Source organism: Erythrolamprus reginae, chromosome 13, assembly GCF_031021105.1.
Source record: "Erythrolamprus reginae isolate rEryReg1 chromosome 13, rEryReg1.hap1, whole genome shotgun sequence".
Classification (NCBI taxonomy): domain Eukaryota; kingdom Metazoa; phylum Chordata; class Lepidosauria; order Squamata; family Dipsadidae; genus Erythrolamprus; species Erythrolamprus reginae.
In genome coordinates this window covers 2,449,092-2,475,521 of record NC_091962.1, presented here as the reverse complement: position 1 = coordinate 2,475,521, position 26,430 = coordinate 2,449,092, and the positions used below count along the sequence as shown (strand labels likewise).

The window sequence follows — 26,430 nt, the reverse complement described above, 5'->3', positions numbered from 1 at the left end:
ACCCTGCTCCGTTCTGCGCCCCCACTCTCTTCTATATGCCTCTGGAGTCCTGCTCCGTTCTGCGCCCCCACTCTCTTCTATATGCCTCTGGAGTCCTGCTCCGTTCTGCGCCCCCACTCTCTTCTATATGCCTCTGGCACCCTGCTCCATTCTGCGCCCCCACTCTCTTCTATATGCCTCTGGAGTCCTGCTCCGTTCTGCGTCCCCACTCTCTTCTATATGCCTCTGGAGTTCTGCTTCGTTCTGCGCCCCCACTCTCTTCTATATGCCTCTGGAGTCCTGCTCCATTCTGCGCCCCCACTCTCTTCTATATGCCTCTGGAGTCCTGCTCCGTTCTGCGCCCCCACTCTCTTCTATATGCCTCTGGAGTCCTGCTCCGTTCTGCGCCCCCACTCTCTTCTATATGCCTCTGGAGTCCTGCTCCGTTCTGCGCCCCCACTCTCTTCTATATGCCTCTGGAGTCCTGCTCCGTTCTGCGCCCCCACTCTCTTCTATATGCCTCTGGAGTCCTGCTTCGTTCTGCGCCCCCACTCTCTTCTATATGCCTCGGGCACCCTGCTCTGTTCTGCGCCCCCACTCTCTTCTATATGCCTCTGGAGTCCTGCTCCGTTCTGCGCCCCCACTCTCTTCTATATGCCTCTGGGGTCCTGCTCCGTTCTGCGCCCCCACTCTCTTCTATATGCCTCGGGCACCCTGCTCCGTTCTGCGCCCCCACTCTCTTCTATATGCCTCTGGAGTCCTGCTCCGTACTGCGCCTCCACTCTCTTCTATATGCCTCTGGAGTCCTGCTCCGTTCTGCGCCCCCACTCTCTTCTATATGCCTCTGGCACCCTGCTCCGTTCTGCGCCCCCACTCCCTTCTATATGCCTCTGGAGTCCTGCTCCGTTCTGCGCCCCCGCTCCCTTCTATATGCCTCTGGCACCCTGCTCCGTTCTGCGCCCCCACTCTCTTCTATATGCCTCTGGCACCCTGCTCCGTTCTGCGCCCCCACTCTCTTCTATATGCCTCTGGCACCCTGCTCCGTTCTGCGCCCCCACTCTCTTCTATATGCCTCTGGAGTCCTGCTCCGTTCTGCGTCCCCACTCTCTTCTATATGCCTCTGGCACCCTGCTCCATTCTGCGCCCCCACTCTCTTCTATATGCCTCTGGAGTCCTGCTCCGTTCTGCGCCCCCACTCCCTTCTATATGCCTCGGGCACCCTGCTCTGTTCTGCGCCCCCACTCTCTTCTATATGCCTCTGGCACCCTGCTCCGTTCTGCGCCTCCACTCTCTTCTATATGCCTCTGGAGTCCTGCTCCGTTCTGCGCCCCCAATCTCTTCTATATGCCTCTGGGGTCCTGCTCCGTTCTGCGCCCCCACTCTCTTCTATATGCCTCTGGAGTCCTGCTCCGTTCTGCGTCCCCACTCTCTTCTATATGCCTCTGGCACCCTGCTCCGTTCTGCGCCCCCACTCTCTTCTATATGCCTCTGGAGTCCTGCTCCATTCTGCGCCCCCACTCCCTTCTATATGCCTCGGGCACCCTGCTCTGTTCTGCGCCCCCACTCTCTTCTATATGCCTCTGGCACCCTGCTCCGTTCTGCGCCTCCACTCTCTTCTATATGCCTCTGGAGTCCTGCTCCGTTCTGCGCCCCCAATCTCTTCTATATGCCTCTGGGGTCCTGCTCCGTTCTGCGCCCCCACTCTCTTCTATATGCCTCGGGCACCCTGCTCCGTTCTGCGCCCCCACTCTCTTCTATATGCCTCTGGAGTCCTGCTCCGTACTGCGCCTCCACTCTCTTCTATATGCCTCTGGAGTCCTGCTCCGTTCTGCGCCCCCACTCTCTTCTATATGCCTCTGGCACCCTGCTCCGTTCTGCGCCCCCACTCCCTTCTATATGCCTCTGGAGTCCTGCTCCGTTCTGCGCCCCCACTCCTTTCTATATGCCTCTGGAGTCCTGCTCGGTTCTGCGCCCCCACTCCCTTCTATATGCCTCTGGAGTCCTCCTCCGTTCTGCGCCCCCACTCTCTTCTATATGCCTCTGGCACCCTGCTCCGTTCTGCGCCCCCGCTCCCTTCTATATGCCTCTGGCACCCTGCTCCGTTCTGCGCCCCCACTCCCTTCTATATGCCTCTGGAGTCCTGCTCCGTTCTGCGCCCCCACTCCTTTCTATATGCCTCTGGAGTCCTGCTCCGTTCTGCGCCCCCACTCCCTTCTATATGCCTCTGGAGTCCTCCTCCGTTCTGCGCCCCCACTCTCTTCTATATACCTCTGGAGTCCTGCTCCGTTCTGCGTCCCCACTCTCTTCTATATGCCTCTGGCACCCTGCTCCATTCTGCGCCCCCACTCTCTTCTATATGCCTCCGGAGTCCTGCTCCGTTCTGCGCCCCCACTCTCTTCTATATGCCTCTGGCACCCTGCTCCATTCTGCGCCCCCACTCTCTTCTATATGCCTCTGGAGTCCTGCTCCGTTCTGCGCCCCCACTCCTTTCTATATGCCTCTGGAGTCCTGCTCGGTTCTGCGCCCCCACTCCCTTCTATATGCCTCTGGAGTCCTGCTCCGTACTGCGCCTCCACTCTCTTCTATATGCCTCTGGAGTCCTGCTCCGTTCTGCGCCCCCACTCTCTTCTATATGCCTCTGGCACCCTGCTCCGTTCTGCGCCCCCACTCCCTTCTATATGCCTCTGGAGTCCTGCTCCGTTCTGCGCCCCCACTCTCTTCTATATGCCTCTGGCACCCTGCTCCGTTCTGCGCCCCCGCTCCCTTCTATATGCCTCTGGCACCCTGCTCCATTCTGCGCCCCCACTCTCTTCTATATGCCTCTGGCACCCTGCTCCGTTCTGCGCCCCCACTCTCTTCTATATGCCTCTGGAGTCCTGCTCCGTTCTGCGCCCCCACTCTCTTCTATATGCCTCTGGAGTCCTGCTCCGTTCTGCGCCCCCACTCTCTTCTATATGCCTCTGGCACCCTGCTCCATTCTGCGCCCCCACTCTCTTCTATATGCCTCTGGAGTCCTGCTCCGTTCTGCGTCCCCACTCTCTTCTATATGCCTCTGGAGTTCTGCTTCGTTCTGCGCCCCCACTCTCTTCTATATGCCTCTGGAGTCCTGCTCCATTCTGCGCCCCCACTCTCTTCTATATGCCTCTGGAGTCCTGCTCCGTTCTGCGCCCCCACTCTCTTCTATATGCCTCTGGAGTCCTGCTCCGTTCTGCGCCCCCACTCTCTTCTATATGCCTCTGGAGTCCTGCTCCGTTCTGCGCCCCCACTCTCTTCTATATGCCTCTGGAGTCCTGCTCCGTTCTGCGCCCCCACTCTCTTCTATATGCCTCTGGAGTCCTGCTTCGTTCTGCGCCCCCACTCTCTTCTATATGCCTCGGGCACCCTGCTCTGTTCTGCGCCCCCACTCTCTTCTATATGCCTCTGGAGTCCTGCTCCGTTCTGCGCCCCCACTCTCTTCTATATGCCTCTGGGGTCCTGCTCCGTTCTGCGCCCCCACTCTCTTCTATATGCCTCGGGCACCCTGCTCCGTTCTGCGCCCCCACTCTCTTCTATATGCCTCTGGAGTCCTGCTCCGTACTGCGCCTCCACTCTCTTCTATATGCCTCTGGAGTCCTGCTCCGTTCTGCGCCCCCACTCTCTTCTATATGCCTCTGGCACCCTGCTCCGTTCTGCGCCCCCACTCCCTTCTATATGCCTCTGGAGTCCTGCTCCGTTCTGCGCCCCCGCTCCCTTCTATATGCCTCTGGCACCCTGCTCCGTTCTGCGCCCCCACTCTCTTCTATATGCCTCTGGCACCCTGCTCCGTTCTGCGCCCCCACTCTCTTCTATATGCCTCTGGCACCCTGCTCCGTTCTGCGCCCCCACTCTCTTCTATATGCCTCTGGAGTCCTGCTCCGTTCTGCGTCCCCACTCTCTTCTATATGCCTCTGGCACCCTGCTCCATTCTGCGCCCCCACTCTCTTCTATATGCCTCTGGAGTCCTGCTCCGTTCTGCGCCCCCACTCCCTTCTATATGCCTCGGGCACCCTGCTCTGTTCTGCGCCCCCACTCTCTTCTATATGCCTCTGGCACCCTGCTCCGTTCTGCGCCTCCACTCTCTTCTATATGCCTCTGGAGTCCTGCTCCGTTCTGCGCCCCCAATCTCTTCTATATGCCTCTGGGGTCCTGCTCCGTTCTGCGCCCCCACTCTCTTCTATATGCCTCTGGAGTCCTGCTCCGTTCTGCGTCCCCACTCTCTTCTATATGCCTCTGGCACCCTGCTCCGTTCTGCGCCCCCACTCTCTTCTATATGCCTCTGGAGTCCTGCTCCATTCTGCGCCCCCACTCCCTTCTATATGCCTCGGGCACCCTGCTCTGTTCTGCGCCCCCACTCTCTTCTATATGCCTCTGGCACCCTGCTCCGTTCTGCGCCTCCACTCTCTTCTATATGCCTCTGGAGTCCTGCTCCGTTCTGCGCCCCCAATCTCTTCTATATGCCTCTGGGGTCCTGCTCCGTTCTGCGCCCCCACTCTCTTCTATATGCCTCGGGCACCCTGCTCCGTTCTGCGCCCCCACTCTCTTCTATATGCCTCTGGAGTCCTGCTCCGTACTGCGCCTCCACTCTCTTCTATATGCCTCTGGAGTCCTGCTCCGTTCTGCGCCCCCACTCTCTTCTATATGCCTCTGGCACCCTGCTCCGTTCTGCGCCCCCACTCCCTTCTATATGCCTCTGGAGTCCTGCTCCGTTCTGCGCCCCCACTCCTTTCTATATGCCTCTGGAGTCCTGCTCGGTTCTGCGCCCCCACTCCCTTCTATATGCCTCTGGAGTCCTCCTCCGTTCTGCGCCCCCACTCTCTTCTATATGCCTCTGGCACCCTGCTCCGTTCTGCGCCCCCGCTCCCTTCTATATGCCTCTGGCACCCTGCTCCGTTCTGCGCCCCCACTCCCTTCTATATGCCTCTGGAGTCCTGCTCCGTTCTGCGCCCCCACTCCTTTCTATATGCCTCTGGAGTCCTGCTCCGTTCTGCGCCCCCACTCCCTTCTATATGCCTCTGGAGTCCTCCTCCGTTCTGCGCCCCCACTCTCTTCTATATACCTCTGGTGTCCTCCTCCGTTCTGCACCCCCACTCTCTTCAATACGCCTCTGGAGTCCTGAACCGTTCTGCACCCCCACTCTCTTCTATATACCTCTGGAGTCCTGCTCCGTTCTGCGCCCCAACTCCCTTCTATATGCCTCTGGCACCCTGCTCCGTTCTGCGCCCCAACTCCCTTCTATATGCCTCGGGCACCCTGCTCTGTTCTGCGCCCCCACTCTCTTCTATATGCCTCTGGAGTCCTGCTCCGTTCTGCGCCCCCACTCCCTTCTATATGCCTCTGGCACCCTGCTCCGTTCTGCGCCCCCACTCTCTTCTATATGCCTCTGGAGTCCTGCTCCGTTCTGCGCCCCCACTCTCTTCTATATGCCTCTGGAGTCCTGCTCCGTTCTGCGTCCCCACTCTCTTCTATATGCCTCTGGCACCCTGCTCCATTCTGCGCCCCCACTCTCTTCTATATGCCTCCGGAGTCCTGCTCCGTTCTGCGCCCCCACTCTCTTCTATATGCCTCTGGCACCCTGCTCCATTCTGCGCCCCCACTCTCTTCTATATGCCTCTGGAGTCCTGCTCCGTTCTGCGCCCCCACTCCCTTCTATATGCCTCGGGCACCCTGCTCTGTTCTGCGCCCCCACTCTCTTCTATATGCCTCTGGCACCCTGCTCCATTCTGCGCCTCCACTCTCTTCTATATGCCTCTGGAGTCCTGCTCCGTTCTGCGCCCCCACTCTCTTCTATATGCCTCGGGCACCCTGCTCCGTTCTGCGCCCCCACTCTCTTCTATATGCCTCTGGAGTCCTGCTCCGTTCTGCGCCACCACTCTCTTCTATATGCCTCTGGAGTCCTGCTCCGTACTGCGCCTCCACTCTCTTCTATATGCCTCTGGAGTCCTGCTCCGTTCTGCGCCCCCACTCTCTTCTATATGCCTCTGGCACCCTGCTCCGTTCTGCGCCCCCACTCCCTTCTATATGCCTCTGGAGTCCTGCTCCGTTCTGCGTCCCCACTCTCTTCTATATGCCTCTGGCACCCTGCTCCATTCTGCGCCCCCACTCTCTTCTATATGCCTCCGGAGTCCTGCTCCGTTCTGCGCCCCCACTCTCTTCTATATGCCTCTGGCACCCTGCTCCATTCTGCGCCCCCACTCTCTTCTATATGCCTCTGGAGTCCTGCTCCGTTCTGCGCCCCCACTCCCTTCTATATGCCTCGGGCACCCTGCTCTGTTCTGCGCCCCCACTCTCTTCTATATGCCTCTGGCACCCTGCTCCATTCTGCGCCTCCACTCTCTTCTATATGCCTCTGGAGTCCTGCTCCGTTCTGCGCCCCCACTCTCTTCTATATGCCTCGGGCACCCTGCTCCGTTCTGCGCCCCCACTCTCTTCTATATGCCTCTGGAGTCCTGCTCCGTTCTGCGCCACCACTCTCTTCTATATGCCTCTGGAGTCCTGCTCCGTACTGCGCCTCCACTCTCTTCTATATGCCTCTGGAGTCCTGCTCCGTTCTGCGCCCCCACTCTCTTCTATATGCCTCTGGCACCCTGCTCCGTTCTGCGCCCCCACTCCCTTCTATATGCCTCTGGAGTCCTGCTCCGTTCTGCGCCCCCACTCTCTTCTATATGCCTCTGGCACCCTGCTCCGTTCTGCGCCCCCGCTCCCTTCTATATGCCTCTGGCACCCTGCTCCATTCTGCGCCCCCACTCTCTTCTATATGCCTCTGGCACCCTGCTCCGTTCTGCGCCCCCACTCTCTTCTATATGCCTCTGGAGTCCTGCTCCGTTCTGCGCCCCCACTCTCTTCTATATGCCTCTGGAGTCCTGCTCCGTTCTGCGCCCCCACTCTCTTCTATATGCCTCTGGCACCCTGCTCCATTCTGCGCCCCCACTCTCTTCTATATGCCTCTGGAGTCCTGCTCCGTTCTGCGTCCCCACTCTCTTCTATATGCCTCTGGAGTTCTGCTTCGTTCTGCGCCCCCACTCTCTTCTATATGCCTCTGGAGTCCTGCTCCATTCTGCGCCCCCACTCTCTTCTATATGCCTCTGGAGTCCTGCTCCGTTCTGCGCCCCCACTCTCTTCTATATGCCTCTGGAGTCCTGCTCCGTTCTGCGCCCCCACTCTCTTCTATATGCCTCTGGAGTCCTGCTCCGTTCTGCGCCCCCACTCTCTTCTATATGCCTCTGGAGTCCTGCTCCGTTCTGCGCCCCCACTCTCTTCTATATGCCTCTGGAGTCCTGCTTCGTTCTGCGCCCCCACTCTCTTCTATATGCCTCGGGCACCCTGCTCTGTTCTGCGCCCCCACTCTCTTCTATATGCCTCTGGAGTCCTGCTCCGTTCTGCGCCCCCACTCTCTTCTATATGCCTCTGGGGTCCTGCTCCGTTCTGCGCCCCCACTCTCTTCTATATGCCTCGGGCACCCTGCTCCGTTCTGCGCCCCCACTCTCTTCTATATGCCTCTGGAGTCCTGCTCCGTACTGCGCCTCCACTCTCTTCTATATGCCTCTGGAGTCCTGCTCCGTTCTGCGCCCCCACTCTCTTCTATATGCCTCTGGCACCCTGCTCCGTTCTGCGCCCCCACTCCCTTCTATATGCCTCTGGAGTCCTGCTCCGTTCTGCGCCCCCGCTCCCTTCTATATGCCTCTGGCACCCTGCTCCGTTCTGCGCCCCCACTCTCTTCTATATGCCTCTGGCACCCTGCTCCGTTCTGCGCCCCCACTCTCTTCTATATGCCTCTGGCACCCTGCTCCGTTCTGCGCCCCCACTCTCTTCTATATGCCTCTGGAGTCCTGCTCCGTTCTGCGTCCCCACTCTCTTCTATATGCCTCTGGCACCCTGCTCCATTCTGCGCCCCCACTCTCTTCTATATGCCTCTGGAGTCCTGCTCCGTTCTGCGCCCCCACTCCCTTCTATATGCCTCGGGCACCCTGCTCTGTTCTGCGCCCCCACTCTCTTCTATATGCCTCTGGCACCCTGCTCCGTTCTGCGCCTCCACTCTCTTCTATATGCCTCTGGAGTCCTGCTCCGTTCTGCGCCCCCAATCTCTTCTATATGCCTCTGGGGTCCTGCTCCGTTCTGCGCCCCCACTCTCTTCTATATGCCTCTGGAGTCCTGCTCCGTTCTGCGTCCCCACTCTCTTCTATATGCCTCTGGCACCCTGCTCCGTTCTGCGCCCCCACTCTCTTCTATATGCCTCTGGAGTCCTGCTCCGTTCTGCGCCCCCACTCCCTTCTATATGCCTCGGGCACCCTGCTCTGTTCTGCGCCCCCACTCTCTTCTATATGCCTCTGGCACCCTGCTCCGTTCTGCGCCTCCACTCTCTTCTATATGCCTCTGGAGTCCTGCTCCGTTCTGCGCCCCCAATCTCTTCTATATGCCTCTGGGGTCCTGCTCCGTTCTGCGCCCCCACTCTCTTCTATATGCCTCGGGCACCCTGCTCCGTTCTGCGCCCCCACTCTCTTCTATATGCCTCTGGAGTCCTGCTCCGTACTGCGCCTCCACTCTCTTCTATATGCCTCTGGAGTCCTGCTCCGTTCTGCGCCCCCACTCTCTTCTATATGCCTCTGGCACCCTGCTCCGTTCTGCGCCCCCACTCCCTTCTATATGCCTCTGGAGTCCTGCTCCGTTCTGCGCCCCCACTCCTTTCTATATGCCTCTGGAGTCCTGCTCCGTTCTGCGCCCCCCACTCCCTTCTATATGCCTCTGGAGTCCTCCTCCGTTCTGCGCCCCCACTCTCTTCTATATACCTCTGGTGTCCTCCTCCGTTCTGCACCCCCACTCTCTTCAATACGCCTCTGGAGTCCTGAACCGTTCTGCACCCCCACTCTCTTCTATATACCTCTGGAGTCCTGCTCCGTTCTGCGCCCCAACTCCCTTCTATATGCCTCTGGCACCCTGCTCCGTTCTGCGCCCCAACTCCCTTCTATATGCCTCTGGAGTCCTGAACCGTTCTGCACCCCCACTCTCTTCTATATACCTCTGGAGTCCTGCTCCGTTCTGCGCCCCAACTCCCTTCTATATGCCTCTGGAGTCCTCCTCCGTTCTGCGCCCCCACTCCCTTCTATATACCTCTGGAGTCCTCCTCCGTTCTGCGCCCCCACTCCCTTCTATATGCCTCTGGAGTCCTGAACCGTTCTGCACCCCCACTCTCTTCTATATACCTCTGGAGTCCTGCTCCGTTCTGCGCCCCAACTCCCTTCTATATGCCTCTGGCACCCTGCTCCGTTCTGCGCCCCAACTCCCTTCTATATGCCTCTGGAGTCCTGCTCCGTTCTGCGCCTCCACTCTCTTCTATATGCCTCTGGAGTCCTGCTCCGTTCTGCGCCCCCAATCTCTTCTATATGCCTCTGGGGTCCTGCTCCGTTCTGCGCCCCCACTCTCTTCTATATGCCTCTGGAGTCCTGCTCCGTTCTGCGTCCCCACTCTCTTCTATATGCCTCTGGCACCCTGCTCCGTTCTGCGCCCCCACTCTCTTCTATATGCCTCTGGAGTCCTGCTCCGTTCTGCGCCCCCACTCCCTTCTATATGCCTCGGGCACCCTGCTCTGTTCTGCGCCCCCACTCTCTTCTATATGCCTCTGGCACCCTGCTCCGTTCTGCGCCTCCACTCTCTTCTATATGCCTCTGGAGTCCTGCTCCGTTCTGCGCCCCCAATCTCTTCTATATGCCTCTGGGGTCCTGCTCCGTTCTGCGCCCCCACTCTCTTCTATATGCCTCGGGCACCCTGCTCCGTTCTGCGCCCCCACTCTCTTCTATATGCCTCTGGAGTCCTGCTCCGTACTGCGCCTCCACTCTCTTCTATATGCCTCTGGAGTCCTGCTCCGTTCTGCGCCCCCACTCTCTTCTATATGCCTCTGGCACCCTGCTCCGTTCTGCGCCCCCACTCCCTTCTATATGCCTCTGGAGTCCTGCTCCGTTCTGCGCCCCCACTCCCTTCTATATGCCTCTGGAGTCCTCCTCCGTTCTGCGCCCCCACTCTCTTCTATATACCTCTGGTGTCCTCCTCCGTTCTGCACCCCCACTCTCTTCAATACGCCTCTGGAGTCCTGAACCGTTCTGCACCCCCACTCTCTTCTATATACCTCTGGAGTCCTGCTCCGTTCTGCGCCCCAACTCCCTTCTATATGCCTCTGGCACCCTGCTCCGTTCTGCGCCCCAACTCCCTTCTATATGCCTCTGGAGTCCTGAACCGTTCTGCACCCCCACTCTCTTCTATATACCTCTGGAGTCCTGCTCCGTTCTGCGCCCCAACTCCCTTCTATATGCCTCTGGAGTCCTCCTCCGTTCTGCGCCCCCACTCCCTTCTATATACCTCTGGAGTCCTCCTCCGTTCTGCGCCCCCACTCCCTTCTATATGCCTCTGGAGTCCTGAACCGTTCTGCACCCCCACTCTCTTCTATATGCCTCTGGCACCCTGCTCCGTTCTGCGCCCCAACTCCCTTCTATATGCCTCTGGAGTCCTGCTCCGTTCTGCGCCCCAACTCCCTTCTATATGCCTCTGGCACCCTGCTCCGTTCTGCGCCCCAACTCCCTTCTATATGCCTCTGGAGTCCTGCTCAATTCTGCGCCCCCACTCTCTTCTATATGCCTCTGGCACCCTGCTCCGTTCTGCGCCCCAACTCCCTTCTATATGCCTCTGGAGTCCTGCTCCGTTCTGCGCCCCCACTCTCTTCTATATGCCTCTGGCACCCTGCTCCGTTCTGCGCCCCCACTCCCTTCTATATGCCTCTGGCACCCTGCTCCGTTCTGCGCCCCAACTCCCTTCTATATGCCTCTGGAGTCCTGCTCCGTTCTGCGCCCCCACTCGCTTCTATATGCCTCTGGAGTCCTGCTCCGTTCTGCGCCCCCACTCTCTTCTATATGCCTCTGGCACCCTGCTCCGTTCTGCGCCCCCACTCCCTTCTATATGCCTCTGGCACCCTGCTCCGTTCTGCGCCCCCACTCCCTTCTATATGCCTCTGGCACCCTGCTCCGTTCTGCGCCCCCACTCTCTTCTATAGGCCTCTGGAGTCCTGCTCCGTTCTGCACCCCCACCCCTCTTCTATATGCCTCTGAAGTCCTGTTCCGTTCTGCGCCCCCACTCTCTTCTATATGCCTCTGAAGTCCTGCTCCGTTCTGTGCCCCCACTCTCTTCTATATGCCTCTGGAGTCCTGCTCCGTTCTGCACCCCCACTCTCTTCTATATACCTCTGGAGTCCTGCTCCGTTCTGCGCCCCCACTCTCTTCTATATGCCTCTGAAGTCCTGTTCCGTTCTGCACCCCCACTCTCTTCTATATGCCTCTGAAGTCCTGCTCCGTTCTGCACCCCCACTCTCTTCTATATACCTCTGAAGTCCTGTTCCGTTCTGCACCCCCACTCTCTTCTATATGCCTCTGAAGTCCTGCTCCGTTCTGTGCCCCCACTCTCTTCTATATGCCTCTGGAGTCCTGCTCCGTTCTGCACCCCCACTCTCTTCTATATGCCTCTGGAGTCCTGCTCCGTTCTGCGCCCCCACTCTCTTCTATATGCCTCTGGAGTCCTGCTCCGTTCTGCGCCCCCACTCTCTTCTATATGCCTCTGGAGTCCTGCTCCGTTCTGCGCCCCCGCTCTCTTCTATATGCCTCTGGAGTCCTGCTCCATTCTGCACCCCCACTCTCTTCTATATACCTCTGGAGTAATGCTCCGTTCTGCGCCCCCACTCTCTTCTATATGCCTCTGAAGTCCTGCTCCATTCTGCACCCCCACTCTCTTCTATATACCTCTGGAGTAATGCTCCGTTCTGCGCCCCCACTCTCTTCTATATGCCTCTGGAGTCCTGCTCCGTTCTGCGCCCCCACTCTCTTCTATATGCCTCTGGAGTCCTGCTCCGTTCTGCACCCCCACTCTCTTCTATATACCTCTGGAGTCCTGCTCCGTTCTGCGCCCCCACTCTCTTCTATATGCCTCTGGAGTCGTGCTCCGTTCTGCACCCCCACTCTCTTCTATATGCCTCTGGAGTCCTGTTCCGTTCTGCACCCCCACTCTCTTCTATATGCCTCTGGAGTCCTGCTCCGTTCTGCACCCCCACTCTCTTCTATATACCTCTGGAGTCCTGCTCCGTTCTGCGTCCCCACTCTCTTCTATATGCCTCTGGCACCCTGCTCCGTTCTGCGCCCCCACTCTCTTCTATATGCCTCTGGAGTCCTGCTCCGTTCTGCGCCCCCACTCCCTTCTATATGCCTCGGGCACCCTGCTCTGTTCTGCGCCCCCACTCTCTTCTATATGCCTCTGGCACCCTGCTCCGTTCTGCGCCTCCACTCTCTTCTATATGCCTCTGGAGTCCTGCTCCGTTCTGCGCCCCCAATCTCTTCTATATGCCTCTGGGGTCCTGCTCCGTTCTGCGCCCCCACTCTCTTCTATATGCCTCGGGCACCCTGCTCCGTTCTGCGCCCCCACTCTCTTCTATATGCCTCTGGAGTCCTGCTCCGTACTGCGCCTCCACTCTCTTCTATATGCCTCTGGAGTCCTGCTCCGTTCTGCGCCCCCACTCTCTTCTATATGCCTCTGGCACCCTGCTCCGTTCTGCGCCCCCACTCCCTTCTATATGCCTCTGGAGTCCTGCTCCGTTCTGCGCCCCCACTCCTTTCTATATGCCTCTGGAGTCCTCCTCCGTTCTGCGCCCCCACTCCCTTCTATATGCCTCTGGAGTCCTGCTCCGTTCTGCGCCCCCACTCTCTTCTATATGCCTCTGGAGTCCTCCTCCGTTCTGCGCCCCCACTCCTTTCTATATGCCTCTGGAGTCCTCCTCCGTTCTGCGCCCCCACTCTCTTCTATATGCCTCTGGAGTCCTGCTCCGTTCTGCGCCCCCACTCCCTTCTATATGCCTCTGGAGTCCTCCTCCGTTCTGCGCCCCCACTCTCTTCTATATACCTCTAGAGTCCTCCTCCGTTCTGCACCCCCACTCTCTTCAATACGCCTCTGGAGTCCTGAACCGTTCTGCACCCCCACTCTCTTCTATATACCTCTGGAGTCCTGCTCCGTTCTGCGCCCCAACTCCCTTCTATATGCCTCTGGCACCCTGCTCCGTTCTGCGCCCCAACTCCCTTCTATATGCCTCTGGAGTCCTGAACCGTTCTGCACCCCCACTCTCTTCTATATACCTCTGGAGTCCTGCTCCGTTCTGCGCCCCAACTCCCTTCTATATGCCTCTGGAGTCCTCCTCCGTTCTGCGCCCCCACTCCCTTCTATATACCTCTGGAGTCCTCCTCCGTTCTGCGCCCCCACTCCCTTCTATATACCTCTGGAGTCCTGAACCGTTCTGCACCCCCACTCTCTTCTATATACCTCTGGAGTCCTGCTCCGTTCTGCGCCCCAACTCCCTTCTATATGCCTCTGGCACCCTGCTCCGTTCTGCGCCCCAACTCCCTTCTATATGCCTCTGGAGTCCTGAACCGTTCTGCACCCCCACTCTCTTCTATATACCTCTGGAGTCCTGCTCCGTTCTGCGCCCCAACTCCCTTCTATATGCCTCTGGCACCCTGCTCCGTTCTGCGCCCCAACTCCCTTCTATATGCCTCTGGAGTCCTGCTCAATTCGGCGCCCCCACTCTCTTCTATATGCCTCTGGCACCCTGCTCCGTTCTGCGCCCCAACTCCCTTCTATATGCCTCTGGAGTCCTGCTCCGTTCTGCGCCCCCACTCTCTTCTATATGCCTCTGGCGTCCTGCTCCGTTCTGCACCCCCACTCCCTTCTATATGCCTCTGGCACCCTGCTCCGTTCTGCGCCCCAACTCCCTTCTATATGCCTCTGGAGTCCTGCTCCGTTCTGCACCCCCACTCTCTTCTATATACCTCTGGCGTCCTGCTCCGTTCTGCGCCCCCACTCTCTTCTATATGCCTCTGGCACCCTGCTCCGTTCTGCACCCCCACTCCCTTCTATATGCCTCTGGCACCCTGCTCCGTTCTGCGCCCCAACTCCCTTCTATATGCCTCTGGAGTACTGCTCCGTTCTGCGCCCCCACTCGCTTCTATATGCCTCTGGCACCCTGCTCCGTTCTGCGCCCCCACTCTCTTCTATATGCCTCTGGCACCCTGCTCCGTTCTGCGCCCCCACTCTCTTCTATATGCCTCTGGAGTCCTGCTCCGTTCTGCGCCCCCACTCTCTTCTATATGCCTCTGGCACCCTGCTCCGTTCTGCGCCCCCACTCGCTTCTATATGCCTCTGGCACCCTGCTCCGTTCTGCGCCCCCACTCCCTTCTATATGCCTCTGGAGTCCTGCTCCGTTCTGCGCCCCCACTCTCTTCTATATGCCTCTGGCACCCTGCTCCGTTCTGCGCCCCCACTCCCTTCTATATGCCTCTGGAGTCCTGCTCCGTTCTGCGCCCCCACTCTCTTCTATATGCCTCTGGCACCCTGCTCCGTTCTGCGCCCCCACTCTCTTCTATATGCCTCTGGAGTCCTGCTCCGTTCTGCGCCCCCACTCTCTTCTATATGCCTCTGGCACCCTGCTCCGTTCTGCGCCCCCACTCGCTTCTATATGCCTCTGGCACCCTGCTCCGTTCTGCGCCCCCACTCTCTTCTATATGCCTCTGGAGTCCTGCTCCGTTCTGCGCCCCCACTCTCTTCTATATGCCTCTGGCACCCTGCTCCGTTCTGCGCCCCCACTCCCTTCTATATGCCTCTGGCACCCTGCTCCGTTCTGCGCCCCCACTCCCTTCTATATGCCTCTGGCACCCTGCTCCGTTCTGCGCCCCCACTCTCTTCTATATACCTCTGGAGTCCTGCTCCGTTCTGCGCCCCAACTCCCTTCTATATGCCTCTGGAGTCCTCCTCCGTTCTGCGCCCCCACTCCCTTCTATATACCTCTGGAGTCCTCCTCCGTTCTGCGCCCCCACTCCCTTCTATATGCCTCTGGAGTCCTGAACCGTTCTGCACCCCCACTCTCTTCTATATACCTCTGGAGTCCTGCTCCGTTCTGCGCCCCAACTCCCTTCTATATGCCTCTGGCACCCTGCTCCGTTCTGCGCCCCAACTCCCTTCTATATGCCTCTGGAGTCCTGCTCAATTCTGCGCCCCCACTCTCTTCTATATGCCTCTGGCACCCTGCTCCGTTCTGCGCCCCAACTCCCTTCTATATGCCTCTGGAGTCCTGCTCCGTTCTGCGCCCCCACTCTCTTCTATATGCCTCTGGCACCCTGCTCCGTTCTGCGCCCCCACTCCCTTCTATATGCCTCTGGAGTCCTGCTCCGTTCTGCGCCCCCACTCTCTTCTATATGCCTCTGGCACCCTGCTCCGTTCTGCGCCCCCACTCCCTTCTATATGCCTCTGGAGTCCTGCTCCGTTCTGCGCCCCCACTCTCTTCTATATGCCTCTGGCACCCTGCTCCGTTCTGCGCCCCCACTCTCTTCTATATGCCTCTGGAGTCCTGCTCCGTTCTGCGCCCCCACTCTCTTCTATATGCCTCTGGCACCCTGCTCCGTTCTGCGCCCCCACTCGCTTCTATATGCCTCTGGCACCCTGCTCCGTTCTGCGCCCCCACTCTCTTCTATATGCCTCTGGAGTCCTGCTCCGTTCTGCGCCCCCACTCTCTTCTATATGCCTCTGGCACCCTGCTCCGTTCTGCGCCCCCACTCCCTTCTATATGCCTCTGGCACCCTGCTCCGTTCTGCGCCCCCACTCCCTTCTATATGCCTCTGGCACCCTGCTCCGTTCTGCGCCCCCACTCTCTTCTATATACCTCTGGAGTCCTGCTCCGTTCTGCGCCCCAACTCCCTTCTATATGCCTCTGGAGTCCTCCTCCGTTCTGCGCCCCCACTCCCTTCTATATACCTCTGGAGTCCTCCTCCGTTCTGCGCCCCCACTCCCTTCTATATGCCTCTGGAGTCCTGAACCGTTCTGCGCCCCCACTCCCTTCTATATGCCTCTGGCACCCTGCTCCGTTCTGCGCCCCCACTCCCTTCTATATGCCTCTGGCACCCTGCTCCGTTCTGCGCCCCCACTCTCTTCTATATACCTCTGGAGTCCTGCTCCGTTCTGCGCCCCAACTCCCTTCTATATGCCTCTGGAGTCCTCCTCCGTTCTGCGCCCCCACTCCCTTCTATATACCTCTGGAGTCCTCCTCCGTTCTGCGCCCCCACTCCCTTCTATATGCCTCTGGAGTCCTGAACCGTTCTGCGCCCCAACTCCCTTCTATATGCCTCTGGCACCCTGCTCCGTTCTGCGCCCCAACTCCCTTCTATATGCCTCTGGAGTCCTGCTCAATTCTGCGCCCCCACTCTCTTCTATATGCCTCTGGCACCCTGCTCCGTTCTGCGCCCCAACTCCCTTCTATATGCCTCTGGAGTCCTGCTCCGTTCTGCGCCCCCACTCTCTTCTATATGCCTCTGGCACCCTGCTCCGTTCTGCGCCCCCACTCCCTTCTATATGCCTCTGGCACCCTGCTCCGTTCTGCGCCCCAACTCCCTTCTATATGCCTCTGGAGTCCTGCTCCGTTCTGCGCCCCCACTCGCTTCTATATGCCTCTGGAGTCCTGCTCCGTTCTGCGCCCCCACTCTCTTCTATATGCCTCTGGCACCCTGCTCCGTTCTGCGCCCCCACTCCCTTCTATATGCCTCTGGCACCCTGCTCCGTTCTGCGCCCCCACTCCCTTCTATATGCCTCTGGCACCCTGCTCCGTTCTGCGCCCCCACTCTCTTCTATAGGCCTCTGGAGTCCTGCTCCGTTCTGCACCCCCACCCCTCTTCTATATGCCTCTGAAGTCCTGTTCCGTTCTGCGCCCCCACTCTCTTCTATATGCCTCTGAAGTCCTGCTCCGTTCTGTGCCCCCACTCTCTTCTATATGCCTCTGGAGTCCTGCTCCGTTCTGCACCCCCACTCTCTTCTATATACCTCTGGAGTCCTGCTCCGTTCTGCGCCCCCACTCTCTTCTATATGCCTCTGGCACCCTGCTCCGTTCTGCGCCCCAACTCCCTTCTATATGCCTCTGGAGTCCTGCTCCGTTCTGCGCCCCCACTCTCTTCTATATGCCTCTGGCACCCTGCTCCGTTCTGCGCCCCCACTCCCTTCTATATGCCTCTGGCACCCTGCTCCGTTCTGCGCCCCCACTCTCTTCTATAGGCCTCTGGAGTCCTGCTCCATTCTGCACCCCCACCCCTCTTCTATATGCCTCTGAAGTCCTGTTCCGTTCTGCACCCCCACTCTCTTCTATATGCCTCTGGAGTCCTGCTCCGTTCTGTGCCCCCACTCTCTTCTATATGCCTCTGGAGTCCTGCTCCGTTCTGCACCCCCACTCTCTTCTATATACCTCTAGAGTCCTGCTCCGTTCTGCGCCCCCACTCTCTTCTATATGCCTCTGGAGTCCTGCTCCGTTCTGCGCCCCCACTCTCTTCTATATGCCTCTGGAGTCCTGCTCCATTCTGCACCCCCACTCTCTTCTATATACCTCTGGAGTAATGCTCCGTTCTGCGCCCCCACTCTCTTCTATATGCCTCTGAAGTCCTGCTCCATTCTGCACCCCCACTCTCTTCTATATACCTCTGGAGTAATGCTCCGTTCTGCGCCCCCACTCTCTTCTATATGCCTCTGGAGTCCTGCTCCGTTCTGCGCCCCCACTCTCTTCTATATGCCTCTGGAGTCCTGCTCCGTTCTGCGCCCCCGCTCTCTTCTATATGCCTCTGGAGTCCTGCTCCGTTCTGCGCCCCCACTCTCTTCTATATACCTCTGGAGTCCTGCTCCGTTCTGCACCCCCACTCTCTTCTATATACCTCTGGAGTCCTGCTCCGTTCTGCGCCCCCACTCTCTTCTATATGCCTCTGGAGTCCTGCTCCGTTCTGCGCCCCCGCTCTCTTCTATATGCCTCTGGAGTTCTGCTCCGTTCTGCACCCCCACTCTCTTCTATATACCTCTGGAGTCCTGCTCCGTTCTGCACCCCCACTCTCCTCTATATACCTCTGGAGTCCTGCTCCGTTCTGCGCCCCCGCTCTCTTCTATATACCTCTGGAGTCCTGCTCCGTTCAGCACCCCCACTCTCTTCTATATGCCTCTGGAGTCCTGCTCCGTTCTGCGCCCCCGCTCTCTTCTATATGCCTCTGGAGTCCTGCTCCGTTCTGCACCCCCACTCTCTTCTATATACCTCTGGAGTCCTGCTCCGTTCTGCGCCCCCACTCTCTTCTATATGCCTCTGGCACCCTGCTCCGTTCTGCGCCCCCACTCCCTTCTATATGCCTCTGGCACCCTGCTCCGTTCTGCGCCCCCACTCTCTTCTATAGGCCTCTGGAGTCCTGCTCCATTCTGCACCCCCACCCCTCTTCTATATGCCTCTGAAGTCCTGTTCCGTTCTGCACCCCCACTCTCTTCTATATGCCTCTGAAGTCCTGCTCCGTTCTGTGCCCCCACTCTCTTCTATATGCCTCTGGAGTCCTGCTCCGTTCTGCACCCCCACTCTCTTCTATATACCTCTAGAGTCCTGCTCCGTTCTGCGCCCCCACTCTCTTCTATATGCCTCTGGAGTCCTGCTCCGTTCTGCGCCCCCACTCTCTTCTATATGCCTCTGGAGTCCTGCTCCTTTCTGCACCCCCACTCTCTTCTATATACCTCTGGAGTAATGCTCCGTTCTGCGCCCCCACTCTCTTCTATATGCCTCTGAAGTCCTGCTCCATTCTGCACCCCCACTCTCTTCTATATACCTCTGGAGTAATGCTCCGTTCTGCGCCCCCACTCTCTTCTATATGCCTCTGGAGTCCTGCTCCGTTCTGCGCCCCCACTCTCTTCTATATGCCTCTGGAGTCCTGCTCCGTTCTGCGCCCCCGCTCTCTTCTATATGCCTCTGGAGTCCTGCTCCGTTCTGCGCCCCCACTCTCTTCTATATACCTCTGGAGTCCTGCTCCGTTCTGCACCCCCACTCTCTTCTATATACCTCTGGAGTCCTGCTCCGTTCTGCGCCCCCACTCTCTTCTATATGCCTCTGGAGTCCTGCTCCGTTCTGCGCCCCCGCTCTCTTCTATATGCCTCTGGAGTTCTGCTCCGTTCTGCACCCCCACTCTCTTCTATATACCTCTGGAGTCCTGCTCCGTTCTGCACCCCCACTCTCCTCTATATACCTCTGGAGTCCTGCTCCGTTCTGCGCCCCCGCTCTCTTCTATATACCTCTGGAGTCCTGCTCCGTTCAGCACCCCCACTCTCTTCTATATGCCTCTGGAGTCCTGCTCCGTTCTGCGCCCCCGCTCTCTTCTATATGCCTCTGGAGTCCTGCTCCGTTCTGCACCCCCACTCTCTTCTATATACCTCTGGAGTCCTGCTCCGTTCTGCGCCCCCACTCTCTTCTATATGCCTCTGGAGTCGTGCTCCGTTCTGCACCCCCACTCTCTTCTATATGCCTCTGGAGTCCTGTTCCGTTCTGCACCCCCACTCTCTTCTATATGCCTCTGGAGTCGTGCTCCGTTCTGCACCCCCACTCTCTTCTATATACCTCTGGAGTCCTGCTCCGTTCTGCGCCCCCACTCTCTTCTATATGCCTCTGGAGTCGTGCTCCGTTCTGCACCCCCGCTCTCTTCTATATACCTCTGGAGTCCTGCTCCGTTCTGCACCCCCACTCTCTTCTATATGCCTCTGGAGTCGTGCTCCGTTCTGCACCCCCACTCTCTTCTATATACCTCTGGAGTCCTGCTCCGTTCTGCGCCCCCACTCTCTTCTATATGCCTCTGGAGTCCTGCTCCGTTCTGTGCCCCCACTCTCTTCTATATGCCTCTGGAGTCCTGCTCCGTTCTGCACCCCCACTCTCTTCTATATGCCTCTGGAGTCCTGCTCCGTTCTGTGCCCCCACTCTCTTCTATATGCCTCTGGAGTCCTGCTCCGTTCTGCACCCCCGCTCTCTTCTATATGCCTCTGGAGTCCTGTTCCGTTCTGCACCCCCACTCTCTTCTATATGCCTCTGGAGTCGTGCTCCGTTCTGCACCCCCACTCTCTTCTATATACCTCTGGAGTCCTGCTCCGTTCTGCGCCCCCACTCTCTTCTATATGCCTCTGGAGTCCTGCTCCGTTCTGCGCCCCCGCTCTCTTCTATATACCTCTGGAGTCCTGCTCCGTTCTGCACCCCCACTCTCTTCTATATACCTCTGGAGTCCTGCTCCGTTCTGCGCCCCCACTCTCTTCTATATGCCTCTGGAGTCGTGCTCCGTTCTGCACCCCCACTCTCTTCTATATGCCTCTGGAGTCCTGCTCCGTTCTACGCCCCCACTCTCTTCTATATGCCTCTGGAGTCCTGCTCCGTTCTGCGCCCCCGCTCTCTTCTATATGCCTCTGGAGTCCTGTTCCGTTCTGCACCCCCACTCTCTTCTATATGCCTCTGGAGTCCTGCTCCGTTCTGCGCCCCCACTCTCTTCTATATGCCTCTGGCAACCTGCTCCGTTCTACGCCCCCACTCTCTTCTATATGCCTCTGGAGTCGTGCTCCATTCTGCGCCCCCACTCTCTTCTATATGCCTCTGGAGTCCTGCTCCGTTCTGCGCCCCCACTCTCTTCTATATGCCTCTGGAGTCCTGCTCCGTTCTGCGCCCCCACTCTCTTCTATATGCCTCTGGCAACCTGCTCCGTTCTGCGCCCCCGCTCTCTTCTATATGCCTCTGGCAACCTGCTCCGTTCTGCACCCCTACTCTCTTCTATATGCCTCTGGAGTCCTGCTCCGTTCTGCGCCCCCACTCTCTTCTATATGCCTCTGGCAACCTGCTCCGTTCTACGCCCCCACTCTCTTCTATATGCCTCTGGAGTCCTGCTCCGTTCTACGCCCCCACTCTCTTCTATATGCCTCTGGAGTCCTGCTCCGTTCTGCGCCCCTACTCTCTTCTATATGCCTCTGGCAACCTGCTCCGTTCTACGCCCCCACTCTCTTCTATATGCCTCTGGAGTCGTGCTCCGTTCTACGCCCCCACTCTCTTCTATATGCCTCTGGAGTCCTGCTCCGTTCTGCACCCCCACTCTCTTCTATATGCCTCTGGAGTCCTGCTCCGTTCTGCGCCCCCGCTCTCTTCTATATGCCTCTGGAGTCCTGCTCCGTTCTGCACCCCCACTCTCTTCTATATCCCTGTGGAGTCCTGCTCCGTTCTGCGCCCCCACTCTCTTCTATATCCCTGTGGAGTCCTGCTCCGTTCTGCGCCCCCACTCTCTTCTATATCCCTGTGGAGTCCTGCTCCGTTCTGCGCCCCCACTCTCTTCTATATCCCTGTGGAGTCCTGCTCCGTTCTGCGCCCCCACTCTCTTCTATATCCCTGTGGAGTCCTGCTCCGTTCTGCGCCCCAACACTCTTTTATATCCATCTGGCGTCCTGCTCCGTTCTGCACCCCAACTCTCTTCTATACGCCTCTGGAGTCCTGCTCCCTTCTGTGCCCCCACTCTCTTCTATACGCCTCTGGAGTCCTGCTCCCTTCTGCACCCCAACTCTCTTCTATACGCCTCTGGAGTCCTGCTCCCTTCTGCGCCCCCACTCTCTTCTATACGCCTCTGGCACCCTGCTCCATTCTGCGCCCCCACTCTCTTCTATATGCCACGGGCACCCTCTTCCGTTCTGCGCCCCCACTCTCTTCTATACGCCTCTGGCACCCTGCTCCATTCTGCGCCCCCACTCTCTTCTATATGCCTCGGGCACCCTGCTCCGTTCTGCGCCCCCACTCTCTTCTATATGCCTCGGGCACCCTGCTCCGTTCTGCGCCCCCACTCCCTTCTATATGCCTCTGGAGTCCTGCTCCGTTCTGCGTCCCCACTCTCTTCTATATGCCTCTGGAGTCCTGCTCCGTTCTGCGCCCCCACTCTCTTCTATATGCCTCTGGAGTCCTGCTCCGTTCTGCGCCCCCACTCTCTTCTATATGCCTCTGGCACCCTGCTCCATTCTGCGCCCCCACTCTCTTCTATATGCCTCTGGAGTCCTGCTCCGTTCTGCGCCCCCACTCCCTTCTATATGCCTCTGGAGTCCTGCTCCGTTCTGCGTCCCCACTCTCTTCTATATGCCTCTGGCACCCTGCTCCATTCTGCGCCCCCACTCCCTTCTATATGCCTCGGGCACCCTGCTCCGTTCTGCGCCCCCACTCCCTTCTATATGCCTCTGGAGTCCTGCTCCGTTCTGCGCCCCCACTCTCTTCTATATGCCTCTGGCACCCTGCTCCATTCTGCGCCCCCACTCTCTTCTATATGCCTCTGGAGTCCTGCTTCATTCTTCGCCCCCACTCTCTTCTATATGCCTCTGGCACCCTGCTCCATTCTGCGCCCCCACTCTCTTCTATATGCCTCTGGAGTCCTGCTCCGTTCTGCGCCCCCACTCCCTTCTATATGCCTCTGGAGTCCTGCTCCGTTCTGCGCCCCCACTCTCTTCTATATGCCTCGGGCACCCTGCTCCGTTCTGCGCCCCCACTCTCTTCTATATGCCTCTGGCACCCTGCTCCATTCTGCGCCCCCACTCCCTTCTATATGCCTCTGGAGTCCTGCTCCGTTCTGCGTCCCCACTCTCTTCTATATGCCTCTGGGGTCCTGCTCCGTTCTGCGCCCCCACTCTCTTCTATATGCCTCCGGCACCCTGCCCCGTTCTGCGCCCCCACTCTCTTCTATATGCCTCTGGAGTCCTGCTTCGTACTGCGCCTCCACTCTCTTCTATATGCCTCTGGCACCCTGCTCCGTTCTGCGCCCCCACTCCCTTCTATATGCCTCTGGAGTCCTCCTCCGTTCTGCGCCCCCACTCTATTCTATATACCTCTGGAGTCCTCCTCCGTTCTGCGCCCCAACTCCCTTCTATATGCCTCTGGAGTCCTACTCCGTTCTGCGCCCCCACTCTCTTCTATATGCCTCTGGCACCCTGCTCCGTTCTGCGCCCCAACTCCCTTCTATATGCCTCTGGAGTCCTGCTCCGTTCTGCGCCACCACTCTATTCTATATGCCTCTGGAGTCCTGCTGCGTTCTGCGCCCCCACTCTCTTCTATATGCCTCTGGAGTCCTGCTTCGTACTGCGCCTCCACTCTCTTCTATATGCCTCTGGCACCCTGCTCCGTTCTGCGCCCCCACTCCTTTCTATATGCCTCTGGAGTCCTCCTCCGTTCTGCGCCCCCACTCTATTCTATATACCTCTGGAGTCCTGCTCCGTTCTGCGCCCCAACTCCCTTCTATATGCCTCTGGAGTCCTACTCCGTTCTGCGCCCCCACTCTCTTCTATATGCCTCTGGCACCCTGCTCCGTTCTGCGCCCCAACTCCCTTCTATATGCCTCTGGAGTCCTGCTCCGTTCTGCGCCACCACTCTATTCTATATGCCTCTGGAGTCCTGCTGCGTTCTGCGCCCCCACTCTCTTCTATATGCCTCTGGAGTCCTGCTCCGTTCTGCGCCCCAACTCCCTTCTATATGCCTCTGGAGTCCTGCTCCGTTCTGCGCCCCCACTCTCTTCTATATGCCTCTGGCGCCGTGCTCCGTTCTGCGCCCCAACTCCCTTCTATATGCCTCTGGAGTCCTGCTCCGTACTGCGCCTCCACTCTCTTCTATATGCCTCTGGAGTCCTGCTCCGTTCTGCGCCCCCACTCCTTTCTATATGCCTCTGGAGTCCTCCTCCGTTCTGCGCCCCCACTCCCTTCTATATGCCTCTGGCACCCTGCTCCGTTCTGCGCCCCCACTCCCTTCTATATGCCTCTGGAGTCCTCCTCCGTTCTGCGCCCCCACTCTCTTCTATATGCCTCTGGCACCCTGCTCCGTTCTGCGCCCCCACTCCCTTCTATATGCCTCTGGAGTCCTGCTCCGTTCTGCGCCCCCACTCCTTTCTATATGCCTCTGGAGTCCTCCTCCGTTCTGGGCCCCCACTCTCTTCTATATACCTCTGGAGTCCTGCTCCGTTCTGCGCCCCAACTCCCTTCTATATGCCTCTGGAGTCCTGCTCCGTTCTGCGCCCCCACTCTCTTCTATATGCCTCTGGCACCCTGCTCCGTTCTGCGCCCCAACTCCCTTCTATATGCCTCTGGAGTCCTGCTCCGTTCTGCGCCACCACTCTATTCTATATGCCTCTGGAGTCCTGCTCCGTTCTGCGCCCCCACTCTCTTCTATATGCCTCTGGCACCCTGCTCCGTTCTGCGCCCCAACTCCCTTCTATATGCCTCTGGAGTCCTGCTCCGTTCTGCGCCCCCACTCTATTCTATATGCCTCTGGAGTCCTGCTCCGTTCTGCGCCCCAACTCCCTTCTATATGCCTCTGGAGTCCTGCTCCGTTCTGCGCCCCCACTCTCTTCTATATGCATCGGGCACCCTGCTCCGTTCTGCGCCCCCACTCTCTTCTATATGCCTCTGGCACCCTGCTCCATTCTGCGCCCCCACTCTCTTCTATACGCCTCTGGAGTCCTGCTCCGTTCTGCGCCCCCACTCTCTTCTATATGCCTCTGGCACCCTGCTCCGTTCTGCGCCCCAACTCCCTTCTATATGCCTCTGGAGTCCTGCTCCGTTCTGCGCCACCACTCTATTCTATATGCCTCTGGAGTCCTGCTCCGTTCTGCGCCCCCACTCTCTTCTATATGCCTCTGGCACCCTGCTCCGTTCTGCGCCCCAACTCCCTTCTATATGCCTCTGGAGTCCTGCTCCGTTCTGCGCCCCCACTCTATTCTATATGCCTCTGGAGTCCTGCTCCGTTCTGCGCCCCAACTCCCTTCTATATGCCTCTGGAGTCCTGCTCCGTTCTGCGCCCCCACTCTCTTCTATATGCATCGGGCACCCTGCTCCGTTCTGCGCCCCCACTCTCTTCTATATGCCTCTGGCACCCTGCTCCATTCTGCGCCCCCACTCTCTTCTATACGCCTCTGGAGTCCTGCTCCGTTCTGCGCCCCCACTCTCTTCTATATGCCTCTGGAGTCCTCCTCCGTTCTGCGCCCCCACTCTCTTCTATACGCCTCTGGAGTCCTGCTCCGTACTGCGCCCCCACTCTCTTCTATATGCCTCTGGAGTCCTGCTCCGTTCTGCGCCCCCACTCTCTTCTATATGCCTCTGGAGTCCTGCTCCGTTCTGCGCCCCCACTCTCTTCTATACGCCTCTGGAGTCCTGCTCCGTACTGCGCCCCCACTCTCTTCTATACGCAGTTCCGCTCCCCAGCTGGGAAGCGGAGCTAGGGAGTCCCCAAGCGCGCGCGCTTTCCCCAGCAACGCGCGCGCGGTGGGGACTCCCTAGCTCGGCTCTCCAGCTGGGGAGCGGAGCTGCGATGTCCCCAAGCGCGCGCGCTTTCCCCAGCAACGCGCGCGCGGTGGGGACTCCCTAGCTCGGCTCCCCAGCTGGGGAGCGGAGCTGCGATGTCCCCAAGCGCGCGCGCTTTCCCCAGCAACGCGCGCGCGGTGGGGACTCCCTAGCTCGGCTCCCCAGCTGGGAAGCGGCCCCAGCAACAGCGTGGGCGGGCGGGCGGTGCCCGCGCGCTTGGGGACATCGCAGCTCCGCTCTCCAGCTGGGGAGCCGAGCTAGGAAGTCCCCACCGCGCGCGCGTTGCTGGGGAAAGCGCGCGCGCTTGGGGACTCCATAGCTCCGCTTCCCAGCTGGGGAGCGGAGCTGCGATGTCCCCAAGCGCGCGCGCTTTCCCCAGCAACGCGCGCGCGGTGGGGACTCCCTAGCTCGGCTCCCCAGCTGGGGAGCGGAGCTGCGATGTCCCCAAGCGCGCGGGCACCGCCCGCCCGCCCTGTTGCTGGGGCCGCTTCCCAGCTGGGGAGCCGAGCTGTGGTGTCCCCGCGAATGCCGCCCGCCCGCCCACGCCGCTGCTCGCGCCGCCGCTGGGGTCTTACGGGGGCAAGAGGGGGAAGACCCAGGGAAGCCTCTGCCCGGCGGGGAAACTCCACCATCTACGCATGCGTGGAAGGGCACGCATGCGCAGATGGTGGAGTTTACTTCCGGGTTGAAAACTCGCGAAATAGCCCTTTCGCGATCCTTGAGGACGCGAAACTCGAGGGTTCACTGTATTAGTAAAAATTTGGAAAATTCTAACCCAAATATACTACACTTTTTAATATTCAATATATATTTAACTATGTATTCTTTTTCTGTATTTGAATTTATACTTTCAAGATAAGCGGGGGAAATGTACCCCCACTTTATGTTTAACGTTTGTATGTGTTCGTCTATTTTAAGAAAAATTAATAAAAAATACTTTTAAAAAAAAAAGGAAATAAGGCCAAGTGCATATTTCAGAAAGTTCACAAGTTCAAAAAACAAATGTGTCTCAATGTGTGTGCGCGTCAAATTACTAAATACTCACCAATTTGTGGTGCGACAGAGAGAGCTTGGTAGTAAAACCTTTCAGCCAGCAATTCTGTGTCGACACCTGCCAACTCATTCTGGTATCGAGCTGATAAGGCACAAAAGACATAGAGAAGCCTTATGCAGAGCTGTGGAGGAATCTCAGACGATTACAATAAAGTTGAGGTTAAGAAACGTAACAATAAAATCCATTCCCTCCCC

General features: G+C 58.6%; 1 protein-coding gene across 1 annotated transcript in view; it reads right to left on the bottom strand.

Moving 5' to 3' along the window:
- Positions 1–26,430, bottom strand: part of SMG5 (SMG5 nonsense mediated mRNA decay factor) — a 120,494-nt gene that overhangs the window by 70,369 nt on the left and 23,695 nt on the right. Inside the window, exon 6 of the mRNA XM_070766660.1 lies at positions 26,228–26,317. Coding sequence (XP_070622761.1) covers positions 26,228–26,317 — 90 coding nt within the window. The remainder of the gene's footprint in view (positions 1–26,227; positions 26,318–26,430) is intronic.